Source organism: Natator depressus, chromosome 3, assembly GCF_965152275.1.
Source record: "Natator depressus isolate rNatDep1 chromosome 3, rNatDep2.hap1, whole genome shotgun sequence".
Lineage (NCBI taxonomy): Eukaryota > Metazoa > Chordata > Testudines > Cheloniidae > Natator > Natator depressus.
The window spans coordinates 1,186,032-1,205,901 of NC_134236.1; the positions used below are offsets into that span (position 1 = coordinate 1,186,032).

The 19,870-nt window shown below is 61.5% G+C and overlaps 1 protein-coding gene and 3 non-coding genes across 4 annotated transcripts; 1 reads left to right on the plus strand and 3 right to left on the minus strand.

Annotated features, from left to right (window-relative positions):
* Positions 1 to 2,414: 2,414 nt before the first annotated feature.
* Positions 2,415 to 2,578, minus strand: LOC141985620 (U1 spliceosomal RNA). The gene has a single exon (XR_012638977.1). It is a non-coding gene; the product is annotated as a U1 spliceosomal RNA (small nuclear RNA).
* Positions 2,579 to 3,566: 988 nt separating this feature from the next.
* On the minus strand, positions 3,567 to 3,757 carry LOC141985606 (U2 spliceosomal RNA). The gene has a single exon (XR_012638968.1). It is a non-coding gene; the product is annotated as a U2 spliceosomal RNA (small nuclear RNA).
* A 6,291-nt stretch (positions 3,758 to 10,048) lies between these two features.
* Positions 10,049 to 10,212, plus strand: LOC141985631 (U1 spliceosomal RNA). Its single transcript, XR_012638988.1, has one exon. It is a non-coding gene; the product is annotated as a U1 spliceosomal RNA (small nuclear RNA).
* Positions 10,213 to 14,045: 3,833 nt separating this feature from the next.
* Positions 14,046 to 19,293, minus strand: ATRAID (all-trans retinoic acid induced differentiation factor). Its single transcript, XM_074946930.1, has 7 exons — positions 19,192 to 19,293; positions 18,462 to 18,586; positions 17,748 to 17,819; positions 16,780 to 16,851; positions 16,461 to 16,582; positions 15,718 to 15,818; positions 14,046 to 15,326 (listed from the first exon to the last, which is right to left on the minus strand). The coding sequence occupies exons 1-7, from the start codon at positions 19,291 to 19,293 to the stop codon at positions 15,222 to 15,224; spliced, it is 699 nt and encodes a 232-aa protein (XP_074803031.1). The 3' UTR covers positions 14,046 to 15,221.
* Between the last annotated feature and the right edge of the window lie 577 nt (positions 19,294 to 19,870).

A 19,870-nucleotide genomic window follows, 5' to 3' on the forward strand; every position in this document is an offset into this window, starting at 1 on the left:
GCTACAGGCCCGGCGTGGGGAGAACAGGCCCCGTCCGTGCTGCCCTCTGCCCCACCGTCTGCCCTCTGCAGGGCCCAACACCAGCCTCAGAGCCCCCGGCTGCCTTTGGCAACCTACGGGCAGGAGGAGAGGGCGACGGGTGCGTTTCTGGGACCGGGACCCCACTTATAAAGGGGGCTGAGGCCCCAACTCCTAGCACGGCTGCCCGAGGGCCAGGTGCCTCCCAGCCCGGTGCACCGAGGGCCAGGAATGGGCAGGGGATGTGGCAAACCCACAGAGCTCCAGGAGGAGCCTGGTGGAGGGAAGGACCTGCCCTGACCTGTGGGGCTGCAGGACTTTTCCCACTGAAAGCCTTGACAGCTGTGCTCTAAGCAGCCACTTCCCAGCAACACCCAGAACACACGTGCCCAGCCAAGCTCATAGCTCACCACTCCCACCCCACGGACGTTTCACCCGGGGGCCGGGCAGGAGCCACTCGTTGCTCGCTGTTCAGCCGATCACTGAGCATATCCCCTTTGTGGGCCCCCCGGGGGCAAAGAACCACAGCATGGGGAGTTTGGTCCCCAGAGCAAGAGGCCAGCCGGGGCAATGGGGCATGGCATGGCATGGTGGGGCTGTCCCCGCTCCACCCAGCCCAGCGCAAGGGCACTGTCTACGAACCGGCAGTTGCCAGACGCACCCTGGCCCACCCGGCCCTGTGCTGCCAGCCTGCCCCTTCCCCTTGGGGGTGGGCCCAGGCCGTGCCATACAGCCCCCGACTCCCGATGCCCAGGGTCCCCCGGAACTGCTATGCCCAGCAGCTCCCCACACAGACCCTCCACCACTGCCCCCCAAGAGACCCCCCCCACTGGCCAGCAGCCCCCCCCCCACGCCTCTGGAGACCCACTCCCTCACACCCTGCCCCCTGGCCACACTCACCGGCCCTGCTGGAAGGTGGCAGTGTCTGCCAGGCTGAGCTGGCAGCGCGGCCGGGGCCGGGCCAGGGCCAGGGCGGGGAATCGCTCCGGCCTCTCAGGAGTGGCGGGACTAGCCGGGTAGGGAGCACACACCGTACGTGTGCAGTGGTTAGACAGGAAACAGCAAGGAACTGGACTGGGATTGAGTGGAGCTGTACGTGTCGTGTGTGTGCCACAGGACTGTACGTTGGAGAGAGTTATGTGGGAAGTGGAGGTTTTAAGTGGGCTTTTAGAGGAAATGGAATGGAAAGGCAGCAAAACGTGGGATCCCAGCTTTTTAAACAATCCTCCGACAACACACCAAAAAAGCTCATGTCTAGTTACTCATTCAAAATGAGAAGAAAGGCGCAGCAAGATTTCGTCATAAATGAAGTAAACTCCTAAAGATTTCAGAACACAACGGCTCTGAGGAGACACAAGGGACGCAACACAGAGTCCACCTTGTCACAGAGAAACACAGTTAGACTAGTTTCAGAGTAACAGCCGTGTTAGTCTGTATTCGCAAAAAGAACAGGAGGACTTGTGGCACCTTAGAGACTAACCAATTTATTGGAGCAGAAGCTTTCGTGAGCTACAGCTCACTTCATCGGATGCAGTTAGACTAGTCCTCTTTTGACCCAGCATAGTCTCCCCAAACAGAAGGGCACTGTTCCTGGAGAGGGTTTTTCTTGTTGGCGTAGGCCATCCACCTCCCCGAAAGGCTGGAGCGAGGTGGACAGAAGAATTCTTCCGCCCACAGCCCGGACTTATGTTCCCCGTGCAGACTAGACCTGAGGGTTGGTGCGTGATGAACAGTTAAGTCAAAATAGCTCCGTCCATCAGGGGTGTGTAAAAGGGAAACCCGCTCCTGGGCGACACAGCTACACCGACCTAACCCCCAGCATAGCTAAGGGCATTCGGGGAGGCGGTGGGCCTAAAGCGACGGAAAGACCTCCTCCACCATGGGGGTGTGCCGGCCTAGTCTCCGTAGCACAGACAGGGTTGCCAACCCAAGAGGAAGAACAGAGAGCAAAAGCCAAGGCGGCCCTAGGGCAGGGGGTGAGCCTGCACGTTGGACAAGGGGACCAGGTGAGCCCAGCATTTCCGACAGGCCGCCCTCCCGTCAGAGGAGGAAGAGCCCAAGAAGGAGGGAAGGGCGAAAAGCTGCAAGCAGGGAAAGAGACAGAGCAGCCAGGCAGCTCCCCATAAGGCAAAAGAAGGCACTGGTCCAAGGCCCCCAAAGGCAGACTCGAGAGCAGGCCAGATCCAAAGTCCCAGGGAAGGAGAGGACAGGATTAAAGAAGCCAGCAGCGAAAGCACAGAGTGTTATAAGCCGAGGTCTCCGAGCTCTGCTCTCCTTGTTGCACCGAAGGAAAACCCAGGCGGGTACTCGGCAGAGCAGAGCTGCCAGCGACAAACCCGACACTGACACACAACGACAACGCCCCCCCCCCCGCTGTTCTGTCTTTCACCGCAGGCCAGGGGAGAGCGCGAACGCAGTCCCCCACTACCACAAATTATGCAGTCGAGTTTCCCGCATTTGGGGAAATCGCAGGGGTCAGCACACCCGCAGTGCAATGGATGAGCCTCGCCCTGGGAAAACCACCTTCGTGATCATGGTGTCTCCCCTGCCAGGTAAGTATGAGTTGCTCGTTCCCAGCCGCCGCCCGCCCTCGCTCGCCCCGCACTCTCAACCCACGGTGGGGCCCGCCGCGCCACGCCCGCCGGCCCCGCCCACGCCGGCCCCCACTGCCGCGACCTGCCCCCACGTGTCCCCGGGGCCCCCGCCGAGCCCCGCCGAGCCCCGGCTGCCAAATTCGGGCCCCGCTCGGCAGCCGGCTCGCGCTCCCATAAGGCTCTGCTCGCACACAGATCTGCATACGTGCTCACGCGGCTCCGCCCCCTCCCGGGCCCCTCCCCCTGCCTGCCCGGGCCGGGCGCTCTGCCCTGGCCCGCCCCGGCTCCCCCGCGCGCCGAGCCCCGCGGCCGGCCCCTCCCCCCCAGGCGCCCTGGCCCAAGGGCCGCCCGGTCCGGCCGGGCCCGCTCCCCGCGGCGGGGGGGCCGAGCCGCCCCCGGCCTCAGTAAGGCGCCAGAGCCCGGCGGCCCTAGAGCCGTAGCCGGCCCGCCCCGGGTCCAGGCTCCCGGAGAGACCCGGGCACAGCCGGGATCGGGGCCCCGCCTCTGCCGGGCGGGGGGGGGGGGAGACGCCGCGTCTCGCTTCCCCCCCCAGAGGATGGTGGGAGACCCCAGGGACCCCCCCGTCCACTGACCCCCCCGGCGCTGGGTGCGATACAGGAGTGACCCCCCGGAGGTAAATGTCTCTTCACTGGGGAGGCGAGGGAAGAAGGATCCAAGCCATGCAGTCAGTTCTGGGAGGTGCCCGCAGGAGAGCGGCTGACGAGCAAACAGGGACTAGACGAAGAAAGCAGCTGTTTAACTGACCTGCCAACAATGAGAAAGGAAAAGCTGCAGGAGCAGCCTTGCAACTCAGAGGCCTAAGAATAAGAGGTTACTAATCGCTAACCAAAGAGTTACAAATGACTCAAAACCATCCGCTTAGTACAAACCAAATGTTAACACAGCCCACCGCACCTTGCTTCGCTGCTCTTCGACCACGAGATTCCCCCCACCGGGAGGTCCACCGTCCCTGGGGTCAGTACTGCAGCAACAGGGCGATGTGTGCTGTGGATGGAGCAAGCTGCTATTCCATCTCCCAATTCCAAAAATCAGCTGAATAGATAGTCCTCGGATAGAGGACGTAGCCACTACTAAAGTGATAAGGACAGATTTAAAATTTATATTCAAGCTAATGTTAAAATGATCTAAAATACAGGTTAATAAAAACATTTCTAGTCCTCTGTGTCTAATGCTTAAATTATCCAAAAATAGCAAGTTTGGTTTAAAAGGTCCTAAAAGGCCCATCATCCATAGTCTGATACCTGGTGAAATCTAAGGACAGAACACACACCAGTGTGGGGATTGAGCCCTGCTTCTTCATGGTCTGCCCTGAGGTTGGCACTCCCAGCCACGAGCTACTGCAGACGGCTGGAGCCCTCTGATGGAGCACTAGCTGGTTAGCAGATAGGACACAACGGATAGGAATAGATAGTTTTCACAATGGAAAGGGGTAAATCACAGGCTTCCAAAGTATGAGACGAGAGGACAGACCTTAGGGCTGGTCAGTTTAGACAAGAGATGACTAAGGAGGGTGTGACAGAACAGGAAGTGGGGCGGATTGACCTGGGGATGTCGCAGGGGAGGTTTACTGGGACTGTCTGCATTGGGGATGGGATAGCAGGGGGTGGCTTCACTGGAGGGATGATACCTGAGCCTGTCACCTGAGCCCAGGAGGGGGGTGGGGCCAGGTGACACCTTCTGCCTGGAGAAAGAACAGTAGGACTTGTGGCACCTTAGCCCTGGTCTACACTAGGACTTTAGGTCGAATTTAGCAGCGTTAAATCGATGTAAACCTGCACCCGTCCACACGATGAAGCCCTTTATTTCGACTTAAAGGGCTCTTACAATCGATTTCCTTACTCCACCCCTGACAAGTGGATTAGCACTTAAATCGGCCTTGCCGGCTCGAATTTGGGGTACTGTGGACACAATTCAACAGTATTGGCCTCTGGGAGCTATCCCAGAGTGCTCCATTTTAACCGCTCTGGACAGCACTCTTGTCATAAATATAAAGGGAAGGGTAAACCCCTTTAAAATCCCTCCTGGCCAGAGGAAATCTCCTCTCACCTGTAAAGGGTTAAGAAGCTAAAGGTAACCTCGCTGGCACCTGACCAAAATGACCAATGAGGAGACAAGATACTTTCAAAAGCTGGGAGGAGGGAGAGAAACAAAGGGTATGTGTGTCTGTCTATATTCTGTCTTTGCCAGGGATAGACCAGGAATGAAGCCTTAGAACTTTTAGTAAGTAATCTAGCTAGGTACGTGTTAGATTATGATTTCTTTAAATGGCTGAGAAAAGAATTGTGCTGAATAGAATAACTATTTCTGTCTGTGTATCTTTTTTGTAACTTAAGGTTTTTGCCTAGAGGGGTTCTCTATGTTTTGAATCTAATTACCCTGTAAGGTATCTACCATCCTGACTTTACAGGGGGGATTTTTTTTTTATTTCTATTTACTTCTATTTCTATTAAAAGTCTTTTTGTAAGAAAACTGAATGCTTTTTCATTGTTCTCAGATCCAAGGGTTTGGGTCTGTGGTCACCTATGCAAATTGGTGAGGCTTTTTATCCAACATTTCCCTGGAAAGGGGGGGTGCAAGTGTTGGGAGGATTGTTCATTGTTCTTAAGATCCAAGGGTCTGGGTCTGTAGTCACCTAGGCAAATTGGTGAGGCTTTTTACCAAACCTTGTCCAGGAAGTGGGGTGCAAGGTTTTGGGAAGTATTTTGGGGGGAAAGACGTGTCCAAACAGCTCTTCCCCAGTAACCAGTATTTGTTTGGTGGTGGTAGCGGCCAATCCAAGGACAAAAGGGTGGAATATTTTGTACCTTGGGGAAGTTTTGACCTAAACTGGTAAAGATAAGCTTAGGAGGTTTTTCATGCAGGTCCCCACATCTGTACCCTAGAGTTCAGAGTGGGGGAGGAACCTTGACAACTCTCAACTCAGATGCACGATTGTTTGCCGTTGCTCTGACGCAGGGAGGGGCGACTGAGGACACGGCTTACAGGGTTGGCTTCAGGGAGCTAAAATCAACAAAGGAGGTGGCTTTACATCAAGGAGTATTTCAGGCAGGACTTCACGGAGGGTTCCAATAAGTAATGGTGCACCTAAGTTATTGTTCTTATTGGAACAAGGAGGTTAGTCTGGCCTCTGATTGATACATGGCTAGATTTACCTTGCTGCACCTTCTCTGTGAGTGACTGCAGTGTGACCTAGAGAAATGAGTCCCCTAGACGGGGGGGGGGGGGGAAGCAAACGAGTACAAAACAAATCTGGTCTATTTCTTGTTTTGATACACTCCATCTATCTTTTACATCTTTGGCTGGCAGCAGACAGTGCAGAAGGACTGCATGCCATCCACATCTCATGGCTGCCCGGCAGAAGATGGTGCAGTAGGACTGTTAGCCATCCTCATCTCTTGCCTGCCTGGCAGAAGATGGTACAATACGACTGCTAGCAATCCATATTGCCTACCTGCTCACCATAAGACGGTTCAGTAGGACTGACTGCAGGACTAAAGAGAATGACCTGGTCAAGTCACTCCAAATTTAGTCCCTGCGCCCATGTCTGCCCAGGCGCTCCCGGCCGACGTGGCCAGGAGCACCTCGGACACGACGAGGACGGCTACCAGTCGTATTGTACCGTCTGCTGCCAGAAGGCAAGGGGTTGCTGCTACTGTGTAGCAATGCCGTACCGCGTCTGCCAGCACCCAGGAGACATACGGTGATGGTTACCTGAGCGGGCTCCATGCTTGCCGTGGTATGGCGTCTGCACAGGTAACTCAGGAAAAGAGGCGCGAAACGATTGTCTGCCCTTGCCTTCACAGAGGGAGGGAGGGAACGGGGGCCTGACGATATGTACCCAGAACTACCCGCGACAATGTTTTAGCCCCATCAGGCATTGGGATCTCAACCCAGAATTCCAATGGGCAGCGGAGACTGCGGGAACTGTGGGATAGCTACCCACAGTGCAACGCTCCGGAAGTCAACGCTAGCCTCGGTACTGTGGAAGCACTCCGTCGAGTTAATGCACTTCTGTGGGGACACACACACTCGAATATATAAAACCGATTTCTAAAAAACCGACTTCTATAAATTCGACCTATTTCCGTAGTGTAGACATACCCTTAGAGACTAACACATTTATTTGAGCATAAGGTTTCGTGAGCTACAGCACCTGGGAAACTGGACAAAGGCTGGAGGAGGAGCCGGGGTGTGTGGCTGGGTGAGACAGCTGGAGGGGGTTTCAGTTTGGAGATGGCTGGGGAAAGAGAGGAAGGCCCAGAACTGGGGTCTGGCCTCCCTGTCCCCCAAGATGGACCTGACTGAGGGGTCCTGGTTTCTATAACTACAAGCTCTGTTTTGGACTGTGTTCCTGTCGTCTAATAAGCCTTCTGTGTTACTGGCTGGCTGAGAGTCATGGCGAATCGCAGGAAGTGGGGGTGCAGGGCCCTGACTCCCCCACACTTCGTGACAACTAGGGATACGATACAGCACTGGTTCTCAACCGGTCATCTGCCAAAAGAAACCTTGCCTTAACCCACCTCCAACTCACCTCAGCGGGCCACTGAGCCCGTTTGCCTGGTTTGCGGGGGGAGGGTCACAACAAAAAATCGCAGTATCGCTGCAGAAGAGAGATCTCCCTGCCATCGGTGAGGATTGCCTCACAGCCACTGACCCCACGAGCAGGCAGCAGCTAGCCAAGGAGACAAGACACTGCTCTGCCCTGTTACATTAGCGGGGGGAGGGGGAGCAGGGGACCCCGTGTGCTACCCCTGCTTCACGTCTGGATGGGGATCCACAGGGCTGTGTATTTAATTTTAGAGGCCCCTGGTAAAAAAAGGGTTGAGAACTATAAAAGCATGAATGAGGTGGCTAAAATGAAGAGCGAAGTGTTATTTACCCTGTCCCACAATACAGTAAAGGTGGGGGGGACCCACCTGACGAAATTAACATGCAGAACTCCCTGAGGGCGAAAAGTATCACTGGGTTCCACAGAGCATGAGATAAGTTAATAGAGACTAGGTCCATCAAGAGTTATTAGTGAAGTGGGTCAGTGATGCAATCCCATGCTTGAGGCAAGCCCTAAATCTGGGACTACACAGAGACCAGGAGTGGAAGATGAGGGTGGATCACTTCAAATTGTCCTGTTCTGTACACTCCACTGGGCTAGACGGACCATTGGTCTGACCCACTCTGGCCTTCTTACAGGAAATCATGGGGGTGAAAGAATTAATTGCTAATGAGCTGTGCTGCCTAAGGTCATCTAGAATAACCAGTATGAATACCCTTTTTGTACCATTAAATATTAACACAGAAAACATGGGGATTCGTTATTCTAATTCCTTCATTTGGGAATAAATTTATGCATGAAAAAAATGAAACATGAAAATATATCTGAAATTTATTTTCTACATTATACAAGCCTTGCCTTGGCAAATCATTAATGCCAAAAAAGTATGAAACCAAACCAATAGATCAGTGGTTCCCAAACGTCAACAACCTGTGAACCCCTTTCACTAAAATGTCAAGTCTTGCGAACCCCCTCCTAAAAACGAATATTTCCAGGGATTTTCTCCTTTACCTGAGTATAAATTAGAAAAGCAGTGATCTTGGAAATATAAAATTTGTTTTTATGACATGCTTATTGCATACCATTTATTATTAATTGTTATTCATCATTACAGTATTTTTATTATGTTATGAAAACGGCAACACTCTTCCAAGAGCTCACTTTCGTAGCTTGTATCACTTGGAATAAGCCTGTTACAGGACAAGGCTCCTACGTTTCCTCCAGGAGTATCAGATGTGAAGCAGCAGGAAGGGGTTTAAGAAGCCAACTCAAAGAGTTCCCCCTACACAAGCACTCAGGTCTTGAGCAGTCCAGGGAATCAGCGCACGTGACAACGAAGCTTAAACTTGTTCTTCAGAATAATTTTAAAAACAACACTAGCTGCCTATTCAATTTTAAAAACAGCAAAAATATCCACCTCCCTTTCCATTTCTTCTAAGGAGTCTTGAAGTTTAGATCTCCTCAGTGCGATAGAGATGCTTGCTTTGACCTGCTCAGCTCTTGGAAGTCCCAGGGCCCCGGGCTGCTGGCCCCGGGCTGCCCGGGGTCCCTACGGACAGCTCTGTCCGCCATGAGGGAATTTTCCCCAAGAACCCCCGTCACATTTCACAAAGCTCAGGCTGGGAACCCCTTAGCTCGATGAATACAAAATACCCCCTCGCCGGAGAAGGCCTTACGAGCACAAGCCCGAAACGACTGTCAAGTGCAGGCTTCAGAACTCCGGTTTCCTTTCGACAACAGACGCGGCACGCCGTGAAGAGCAGAGCCTGCTCCTCTCACGCCCAGGGAGAGCAGCCCCACCGAAGCGACGTCTCGGAACCTGGGGTAGAAACTCGCAACTGCTCCTCTCCGCGGAACCCTTCGCTGCGGAGCGAAAGATCGACACGGGCTGCAGGAAAACCAGAGCCCGTGAAACGCGCCGGGGAGGCGCTGCCAGGGCCCCAGCGCGTTTTACCAAAGTCACGGTGAGGAGGCGGCCGGCCCGCGACTCCTCCCGCTCGCAGAGGAAATGTCACTGACCCGCTTCAGATCCTGAGTTTGCTCATCGGAACCGGGGACACTGGGAGCAAAACGAGCCCCTGGCCCCCTGCAGTGACACGGGCCGGGCAGGGACTAGGCAGGGGGTCACTGGTGCCTCGCACCCCCCTCGGGGGGAGGTCACTGGGGGGTCCCTGGGGTCTCGCACCATCCTCGGGGGGAGGTCACTGGGGGGTCCCTGGGGTCTCGCACCATCCTCGGGGGGGTCACTGGGGGGGTCACTGGTGTCTCGCACCCACCTCTGCGGGGGGGGGGGAAGCGAGACGCGGCGTCTCCCCCCCCGCCCGGCAGAGGCGGGGCCCCGATCCCGGCTGTGCCCGGGTCTCTCCGGGAGCCTGGACCCGGGGCGGGCCGGCTACGGCTCTAGGGCCGCCGGGCTCTGGCGCCTTACTGAGGCCGGGGGCGGCTCGGCCCCCCCGCCGCGGGGAGCGGGCCCGGCCGGACCGGGCGGCCCTTGGGCCAGGGCGCCTGGGGGGGAGGGGCCGGCCGCGGGGCTCGGCGCGCGGGGGAGCCGGGGCGGGCCAGGGCAGAGCGCCCGGCCCGGGCAGGCAGGGGGAGGGGCCCGGGAGGGGGCGGAGCCGCGTGAGCACGTATGCAGATCTGTGTGCGAGCAGAGCCTTATGGGAGCGCGAGCCGGCTGCCGAGCGGGGCCCGAATTTGGCAGCCGGGGCTCGGCGGGGCTCGGCGGGGGCCCCGGGGACACGTGGGGGCAGGTCGCGGCAGTGGGGGCCGGCGTGGGCGGGGCCGGCGGGCGTGGCGCGGCGGGCCCCACCGTGGGTTGAGAGTGCGGGGCGAGCGAGGGCGGGCGGCGGCTGGGAACGAGCAACTCATACTTACCTGGCAGGGGAGACACCATGATCACGAAGGTGGTTTTCCCAGGGCGAGGCTCATCCATTGCACTGCGGGTGTGCTGACCCCTGCGATTTCCCCAAATGCGGGAAACTCGACTGCATAATTTGTGGTAGTGGGGGACTGCGTTCGCGCTCTCCCCTGGCCTGCGGTGAAAGACAGAACAGCGGGGGGGGGGGCGTTGTCGTTGTGTGTCAGTGTCGGGTTTGTCGCTGGCAGCTCTGCTCTGCCGAGTACCCGCCTGGGTTTTCCTTCGGTGCAACAAGGAGAGCAGAGCTCGGAGACCTCGGCTTATAACACTCTGTGCTTTCGCTGCTGGCTTCTTTAATCCTGTCCTCTCCTTCCCTGGGACTTTGGATCTGGCCTGCTCTCGAGTCTGCCTTTGGGGGCCTTGGACCAGTGCCTTCTTTTGCCTTATGGGGAGCTGCCTGGCTGCTCTGTCTCTTTCCCTGCTTGCAGCTTTTCGCCCTTCCCTCCTTCTTGGGCTCTTCCTCCTCTGACGGGAGGGCGGCCTGTCGGAAATGCTGGGCTCACCTGGTCCCCTTGTCCAACGTGCAGGCTCACCCCCTGCCCTAGGGCCGCCTTGGCTTTTGCTCTCTGTTCTTCCTCTTGGGTTGGCAACCCTGTCTGTGCTACGGAGACTAGGCCGGCACACCCCCATGGTGGAGGAGGTCTTTCCGTCGCTTTAGGCCCACCGCCTCCCCGAATGCCCTTAGCTATGCTGGGGGTTAGGTCGGTGTAGCTGTGTCGCCCAGGAGCGGGTTTCCCTTTTACACACCCCTGATGGACGGAGCTATTTTGACTTAACTGTTCATCACGCACCAACCCTCAGGTCTAGTCTGCACGGGGAACATAAGTCCGGGCTGTGGGCGGAAGAATTCTTCTGTCCACCTCGCTCCAGCCTTTCGGGGAGGTGGATGGCCTACGCCAACAAGAAAAACCCTCTCCAGGAACAGTGCCCTTCTGTTTGGGGAGACTATGCTGGGTCAAAAGAGGACTAGTCTAACTGCATCCGATGAAGTGAGCTGTAGCTCACGAAAGCTTCTGCTCCAATAAATTGGTTAGTCTCTAAGGTGCCACAAGTCCTCCTGTTCTTTTTGCGAATACAGACTAACACGGCTGTTACTCTGAAACTAGTCTAACTGTGTTTCTCTGTGACAAGGTGGACTCTGTGTTGCGTCCCTTGTGTCTCCTCAGAGCCGTTGTGTTCTGAAATCTTTAGGAGTTTACTTCATTTATGACGAAATCTTGCTGCGCCTTTCTTCTCATTTTGAATGAGTAACTAGACATGAGCTTTTTTGGTGTGTTGTCAGAGGATTGTTTAAAAAGCTGGGATCCCACGTTTTGCTGCCTTTCCATTCCATTTCCTCTAAAAGCCCACTTAAAACCTCCACTTCCCCCATAACTCTCTCCAATGTACAGTCCTGTGGCACACACACGACACGTACAGCTCCACTCAATCCCAGTCCAGTTCCTTGCTGTTTCCTGTCGAACCACTGCACACGTACGGTGTGTGCTCCCTACCCGGCTAGTCCCGCCACTCCTGAGAGGCCGGAGCGATTCCCCGCCCTGGCCCTGGACCGGCCCCGGCCGCGCTGCCAGCTCAGCCTGGCAGACACCACCACCTTCCAGCAGGGCCGGTGAGTGTGGCCAGGGGGCAGGGTGTGAGGGAGTGGGTCTCCGGAGGCATGGGGGGGGGCTGCTGGCCAGTGGGGGGGTCTCTTGGGGGGCAGTGGTGGAGGGTCTGTGTGGGGAGCTGCTGGGCATAGCAGTTCCGGGGGACGCTGGGCATTGGGAGTCGGGAGCTGTGTGGCACGGCCTGGGCCCACCCCCGAGGGGAAGGGGCAGGCTGGCAGCACAGGGCCGGGTGGGCCAGTGTGCGTCTGGCAACTGCCGGTTCGTAGACAGTGCCCTTGGGCTGGGCTGGGTGGAGCGGGGACAGCCCCACCATGCCATGCCCCATTGCCCCGGCTGGCCTCTTGCTCTGGGGACCAAACTCCCCATGCTGTGGTTCTTTGTCCCCGGGGGGCCCACAAAGGGGATCTGCTCAGTGATCGGCTGAGCAGCGAGCAACGAGTGGCTCCTGCCCGGCCCCCGGGTGAAACGTCCGTGGGGTGGGAGTGGTGAGCTATGAGCTTGGCTGGGCACGTGTGTTCTGGGTGTTGCTGGGAAGTGGCTGCTTAGAGCACAGCTGTCAAGGCTTTCAGTGGGAAAAGGTCCTGCAGCCCCACAGGTCAGGGCAGGTCCTTCCCTCGACCAGGCTCCTCCTGGAGCCCTGTGGGTTTGCCACATCCCCTGCCCATTCCTGGCCCTCGGTGCACCGGGCTGGGAGGCACCTGGCCCTCGGGCAGCCGTGCCAGGAGTTGGGGCCTCAGCCCCCTTTATAAGTGGGGTCCCGGTCCCAGAAACGCACCCGTTGCCCTCTCCTCCTGCCCGTAGGTTGCCAAAGGCAGCCGGGGGCTCTGAGGCTGGTGCTGGGCCCTGCAGAGGGCAGACGGTGGGGCAGAGGGCAGCACGGACAGGGCCTGTTCTCCCCACGCTGGGCCTGTAGCAGTTGCAGTGGGGCTAGGCTTGGCCACGCTTTGACTCTCCCGTAGCTGCAGCCGGCCCCCCACTCAGCCCCCTGGGCTTCAGTCGTTGGACCCCACTCCCAGGGCTGCGCTGCTCGCCCCCCCACAGCACCGACAGGGAGGCTGGGCCAGTGCTGGGATCCCCTCACTCTCAGCCCACCTGCTGGCCAGGAAGCCCCTTGGCTGGGGCAGGGAAGGAGCCCTCCCCCATCGCCGCTGCCCTCGTAACCCCTGGCACCGCTGGCATGTGGGGCACCTGTGCACTGGGCAGAGACGGCCTGTGCTGCTCCCTGCCCAGCCAGTGTCTCTGACTCCGGCATCTGCCTGATCCAGGTGCCGGGCAGCCCCGGTCCCGCTTTCTCTGCAGAACCAGGCTGTGGATCAGGGAGCCCCTGAGCCCAGCCTGGGGGGACCCCACCCTGTGTCACACAGGGAGGGTGAAGCCCCTGGGCTCCTGGCCCCAGTCATGGTCTCTGGGGCCCTCCCTTGTGCCACCCCACAATGTGGGGGGCAGGCACGGGGGCTCTGCCCAGGGCGCTCAGTGCTGCAAGCTCCCAGAGCAGGTGCCAGGACTGGCTGCACTTGGCATTTCTTGATGCTTCTAAGTAGCACGAAACCCCAGGCTGAGAACTTCTCCCCAGACACGATGGCAGCTGGGCCCCCTGCCCTGGGACACCCGTCAGCCCCCCGCTCCACTGCTGGCTGTTGCAAAGGGCCTGGCTCTGCCCCACGGGCCCACTCAGCTGATGTGCCATGGACCCGCTACACAGAAAGCAAGGCCCTGTATCGTGCTAGCTCTCTGGGAAACCCGGCTCAGCCCCTGCCCGACCCCTGGGAAGAGAGTCCAATGGGCAGTGCCCAGCAGCAGGCTGTGCCCGCCAGTCCACCAAGAGAGCTGGCCTGGCAGCATGGCCCGACGGCCAGGAGCTTGTGGCAATTTCACACTGGGGGGCAGGGCAAGGCCCAGCTCTTGGCCCCTCCAGGAGAATGGGGGCCAGCAGCTCCCGCGGTCACCCTGCTCCCCAGGAGCGGCAGGGCTGGGCCAAGGCACCTCTCCAGGAGGCAGGCTCCAGGCCACCCAGCTGTGGAAGTGGAAACATCTGCTAGGAATCCCGCGTCCACATTTCCCTGCGCACGGCATTTCCTCTTCGTGCATGTGCGGCATGGGGCTGGTGGCACGGGCCCAGGCTTCACCCCCGCATGCAGGCCGCTGGCTGGATCCTCAGCTTCCCGGCCCAGGCAGGGAGACATGAACGCGCATCCACGCCCCCGCCCGCACTGCAGCCCCAGGGCAGGAAATGGACCAGGCCGGCGCTCACCTGTAGAAAGCTGGCCCACTGCAGAGCTTCAATGCAGATGCTGCCTCAGCTGCGGCCGTGGGCAGCCCCCGCCCCAGGCAGGAGCTCCGGCCTTGGCAGAATTCTCCCCTCCAGCGAGTGCCAGCCACACCGCACATTAGGGCATCGTAACAGCAGTGCCGGGGCGGGGGGACTTCACATCCCTGGGTCTACCGAGCGCATTGCCTCGCGCCAACCTGGCCGGAGAACAGGGCGCTAAGGGACTGGCAGAAACTGTCCCCCAGCAGGAAAGGGCCCGAGAGGCCAGAGCAGCTCCACTGACTGGGGGGTTTCCCTGCTCTCAGCAGAGCAGCGGAGGGGAAACCCCAGGTGAGAACAAAGGCCTGGGGCGGGCTGGGCTCTGGCAGGCATGGGAGCTCTCTCCCAGGGGAGCTGCTCAAGGAAGGGAGGCAGAGACAGAGCCTGGAAATGGGGTTCACTGCAGCTTGGTCAGCCTTTAATCCTCATTTCCCTGGTGACCCCAGGGCTGCCTGTGCCAGGTGCCAGGCCACAGATACACCCGCCTGTCTGCCCACACTGGCTGGGTGTCCCTGCAGACGCTGGGGGGGTGCTGCTCCCCCAGATGGTACACGTCTCCCCAGAGTCTGTCCCAGACTCACTGCCCGGAGCTCCTGGGGTGGGGTAGGGGGGCTGCAGTCCCAGGGACCCAGTCTTAGGAGGAGGTGAGGCCGCGTGGCTCACCCTGGGAGAAGAGTGAGACCCCGGGGGCTCTGGCCCACTGAAGGGCTCCTCCCAGAGACCGTTCCCAGGCTGGGGCATAGCACAGCCCTGTGGGTCCGAAACTTGGGGCGGAGGGTTTCAGACCCAGAAGCCTCCACTCCACAGGGGACCTTGCAGGCCAGCGCCCACGTCCTGCTCAGAGAAGATCTGTGCTCGGGGAGCAGGCTGCTCCCCAGCCGCAGGCTCCAAGTGGGTGTGACCTGCGCAGAGCACCCTGCAGGAGACTCACCTTGAGGGGGCAGGGCAGTGAGATTGGGGGACCCTAGGGGTGGTCTGGGGAGGGGCGAGGCGGGGTGCCCAGTGCAGGCTGGGGCCGGGTCTCCTCCACTGGCACAGAACGAGGGGGTGCAGGCAACCAGCACAGACCGTTCCAGGGCGCTGCCCCCCAGAGTCCATCGGCAGGTGAAGCGAGGGAGCCAGCACAGCGAGCTCAGTGGCTGGGGAGAAGCCCCAGCGCAGGCCCCCCAGCCCAGTCTCCGCCCTTCCGCCGTCCTCCAGGAGGGGCTCAGGAGGCCTTGGCTTTTCGGCGCTGGGTGCCCCAGGCCAGCAGGGACAGGGTGGTCGTCACAGCTCCCAGGATCCCATAGAAGAGCAGCATGGGAAAGGTGCCCTGCAAAGCAAAGCCGGCGGGTGAGAATGGCTGGGGTGCGGGGGAGAGAAGTCTGAGTGTCTGCTCCCCCCGCCCAGCACGCGTCTCCGGCCCTGGGGCCAGCCCAGAGGAGATTCCAGCCCTGGCTCGAGCTGCAGCAGCTCTTGCATTCGCTCAGGATCCTGGCATGCAGCCAGCTGGAGTCCTGCGGCCTCCCAGCCACCCCCACCATGGCACTCTTTCAGCGAACGCTATGCCCTGAGCCCCCCACTGCCGGAGAGCGCCAGACGCTATGGGGAGAGTCTGGATGGCCCCAGCCCCGGGGATCCCAGTGCTGCACCCTCCACACATCTCCCCACAAGCGGAGATGGGCACCTGCCCGACACATGGCCCAAGCCCCCCGGCCCCTCACCTCGCGCAGACACTTGTAGCCGTGGTAGCTCCCGGCGCACAGGCACTGGACGAGCCCAGGGCCGTCGGGGCTACACAGGGAGTTCTCTGGGCACAGCCAGGCTGAGCAGAACCAGACAAGACACAAGGTTGGAACCGGGGCTGGGCCGAGACCCCCATGCCGCAGCGGGGAGCAACGCGCTGACAGTGTGGGGAAAGCCCAGCTCCTGGGGCTGGGCAGCCAGGGGTGCCCTTGCGGTAGTCCCTGCCTCAGCGAGGTTCAGGGCACTGGGGGTGGGAGAACAGGCCCAGCCTGGTGGGGGAGGGCAGAGCCAGGCTGCTGAGGGCAGGGGCGGTGCTGGGCCCAGGCCGGGCGGGAGGAGCCCGGGGCAGGGAGGCGCGGGCAGGGTGGGCGGGGCTGGGCCCAGGCCGGGCGGGAGGAGCCCGGGGCAGGGAGGCGCGGGCAGGGTGGGCGGGGCTGGGCCCAGGCCGGGCGGGAGGAGCCCGGGGCAGGGTCTGTATTTCTGTTACATGTTCCATGGCAGGTGGTGGCGAGGGAGCCCTGCCCTGGACACCTGCCCGGGGTCCTGGCCCTGGTGCCTCCCAGTTCAGCTGCCATGGGCTCTTCCAGCCTGGGGCCTCAGGGCAGCAGTCATGGGGGCCCTCACCCCAGCACCTTTCCAAGCCCCCCCAACCCATCCTGTGGCCCTCCCCACTCCTTCCTGGGCCCCCCAGTACTGAGCCCCTCTCTCCCCTGCACTGTACCAAGCTCCCCCGAGCTGTTGCAGGGGTTCCTCTGCCCCTGGCAGGTTCGGCTGTCCCCGCGGGTGGTGATGCGGTCCCAGGCCATGCTCCCTCCAGGGCACTCCAGGGCAAGCGGCAAGGATCTGGACAAGAGACAGTCAGAGGTGGGGGCAGAGCACCCAACCACGTGCTCACAGGAGCAGGGCTGCTCTGAGCCCCTTTCCCCAAGTCTCCCTGCTGAGCCCCTATCCCTGCCCCCCTTTTCCTCCCAGCAGGACATCACTGGTGCCCTCCTTGCCCCCAGGCCACAGGGCTGCAGGCCCTGCAGCACAGCACTCACATGCTCTGCAGCCTGGTGAAGCCCTGGAAGGAGGCGTTGGGGATGTTCTCCAGGGGGTTCTCTGTCAGGTCACTGCAAACAGATGGATCCCTCAGCATTAACCCTCCGCTCCCCCCGCTGCGCCCAGGGCCTGCCCAGCACCCTGGGAGAACATGCGCACTCAGGCCTTCCCCCAGCCTCGGCTGAGCACTTTCCCTGGGGCTGGGGTCCCGCTCTGCCCCCACCCTGTTGTGAGGCCTCAGGCGAGTCTCTGCCCTGCCTGGGTCTGTCTTGTCTCGTCTCGTCTCCCCTCCCACCCCACCCGGCCCAGTCAGACTGGGACCATCCATCCCAGCAAGACTAGTGCCCGGCACAATGGGACTCTCTAGGTCCGGGGTGAGGCCGTAACAAGGGCTGGGCGAGCAGGCGCACCAGGCCACCCCCCAACTCCTGGGGAGGATCCCCCAGCATTCCTGTGCCTTCACTCCTGGGGGGGGGAGGGGGTGTTGCACTGCAGGGACCTCCATAGTTAACAGAGGGGGAAGGGAGCATAACACACCCCCAGAGGGCACAGCTCCCACACCCAGGAGCACAGAGACCAGCATTCAGAGCAGCCAGCTGGGCAGGAGGGATGGGAGGCCGGGGCAGGAGTCAGGCACAAAGCTATTCCCCCAGCAGAGGGGGGCCTGGCTGGGGGAGCACCGAGGAGGGGCTGGGTGCTTCACTGCTCTCCAGCAGGGAAATGGGGCAGGGGCCGTCCCCCCAGCGAGTGCAGAACAAGCTCAGGCTCGTGCTGAGAGGGGACGGTCTAGTCCCCCCTCGCCCTTCTCCAGCAGTCTGTGGGGGATGGTGATGGAGCAGGTCCCGAGCCAGAGGAGCACAGAAGGTCTGGGGTTTGCACCCAGCCTCTCCCCGGCAAGGAGCTCCCTCCCCACCCCTCGCTCTAGAGCTTGAATTCCCAGGCCTCCCTACAGCCCCGTTGGACTCACATGACAACAGCAGCGCTGGCATCCGGGAACCCAGCACAGAGGAGCGTCAGGGAGCAGTTGCCCAGATCCAGCCTGGGGAGAGCAGAACTGTCAGAGGTACTGGGAGCCGCAGTGCACCCCCACAAATGCTATCCCCTCCCCCATCCTTTCCTTCTCCCACCTGCCCTGCATATGACTCCATACACCCCGCCCCACCCCTTCCTTCTCCATGCACCCCAAGGCCTCCCTCTCCCCACCCCCACATTTCCCCTGTCCAAGGCAGTCACAAGGCCGGAGGGTCTGAGCTGGGCAGGGCTGGCTCCATGAAGGGCTTTGCTGCCTTTCACACTCGGGGGTAGGGGGCTCCTACTGGCAACAGCAGATTCTGGGCTCTCCCGACCTGCACTTGGTTCTTCTGGGATGCAGAGACCCAGGTGGTGTCGCCTATGGGAGCTGCTCCCTGCCCCCCAGGAACTCAGCAGATGTAGGAGTGAGGCACCCCCCTGCCCAAGTCTGCGCCTCTCCTACATATCTCACAACCAGCCGCCCCTTCAGCCTGGCAGCAGAGACCCACTGGGGCCCAGGCGCTGCCAACGCCCAGAGCGTGACCTCTGGGGCAGACGTCCTGGCTGCCCCATTGCTGGCTGCTCACCCTGGTCTCGCTCGCTTGGGGGCCGCGCGTGCCCAGGGCCCGCTGCCCTGCCAGGCACAGGGGCGCCCCGCTCGCTCACTCACCCCACGATGGCACCCGGCTCCGGGCCAAGGCAGCAGCGTCCCCGCAGCTCCAAGGCCGGGTGCGCCCCGCAGTAACTGGCCACGCTGGAGCTGTTCCGCGCCGGGCCCGGGCAGCAGCCGCACACCTGGGGGGGGAGGGCAGGGGGAGTCAGGGGCTGAGCAGCCCCCCAAACTCTCCAGCCACCCCTGCGCTGCCTGGCCCCGCTGCGGGGCCGATCCCAGCCCGCATCTGCCTGAGCTCAGCCCGGCCCCGCGCAGCGTCCGGCCAGAGCGCGGTGCCCCCGACATGACCGGACCGGGCCGACCGGGCAGGGTCCGGCCAGACACCGGGTCCCCGGACCGGACCAAGCCCCCCCCGCCAGCAGGGTCCGGCCAGAACCCGGGTCCCCGGACCGGGCCAAGCCCCCCCCCGCCGGCAGGGTCCGGCCAGACACCCGGGTCCCCGGACCGGGCCAAGCCCCCCCCCCCGCCGGCAGGGTCCGGCCAGACACCCGGGTCCCCGGACCGGGCCAAGCCCCCCCCCCCGCCGGCAGGGTCCGGCCAGAACCCGGGTCCCCGGACCGGGCCAAGCCCCCCCCCCGCCGGCAGGGTCCGGCCAGACACCCGGGTCCCCGGACCGGACCGGACCGGACCGGACCGGGCCGGGCCGGGCCGGGCCGGGCCGGGCCGGGCCAAGCCCCCCCCGCCGGCAGGGTCCGGCCAGACACCCGGGCCGGGCCCCCGCCCTCACCGGGCTCCGCCCGCCCGCGCCGCCCCGCCAGGCCGCCAGCCCGAGCAGCAGCCGCAGGACCCAGGCGCGGGGCTCAGGCCCGCTCGCCCCCGGCCGCCCCATCTCCCGTTCGGCAGCGACACGTGACGCGACCGCGGGTCATGTGACGCGGGCTGCCCCTCTGGCGTCACATGATCGCAGCCGGAGCGTCACGTGGCACCACCCGCCAGGCTCCGAAGACGCCGGCCCCGCCCCCAGATCCTGAGCCCCGCCCCCAGGCTCCGCCCCGCATGGCCCCGCCCTCGCCTCCCCGCGGCAGGCTCCGCCTAGGGGCGGGGTCTCGCCACGTGACCCTGCCGCAGCCCCGAGAGCCAGAAGATGGGCCCCCCCGAGCCCCCCCAAGTGTGACCCGAGCCCAGTGAGCCTAGCTCTGCCCCCATTGTGACCCCCCTCCCCACACAGAGCCCCTCCCTGTACCCCCAGCCCTGCCCCCCAGTGACCCCCACTCAGACCCCTCCCTGTACCCCCAGCCCTGCCCCCCAGCGACCCCCACTCAGACCCCTCCCTGTACCCCCAGCCCTGCCCCCCAGTGACCCCCACTCAGACCCCTCCCTGTACCCCCAGCCCTGCCCCCCAGTGACCCCCACTCAGACCCCTCCCTGTACCCCCAGCGACCCCCACTCAGACCCCTCCCTGTACC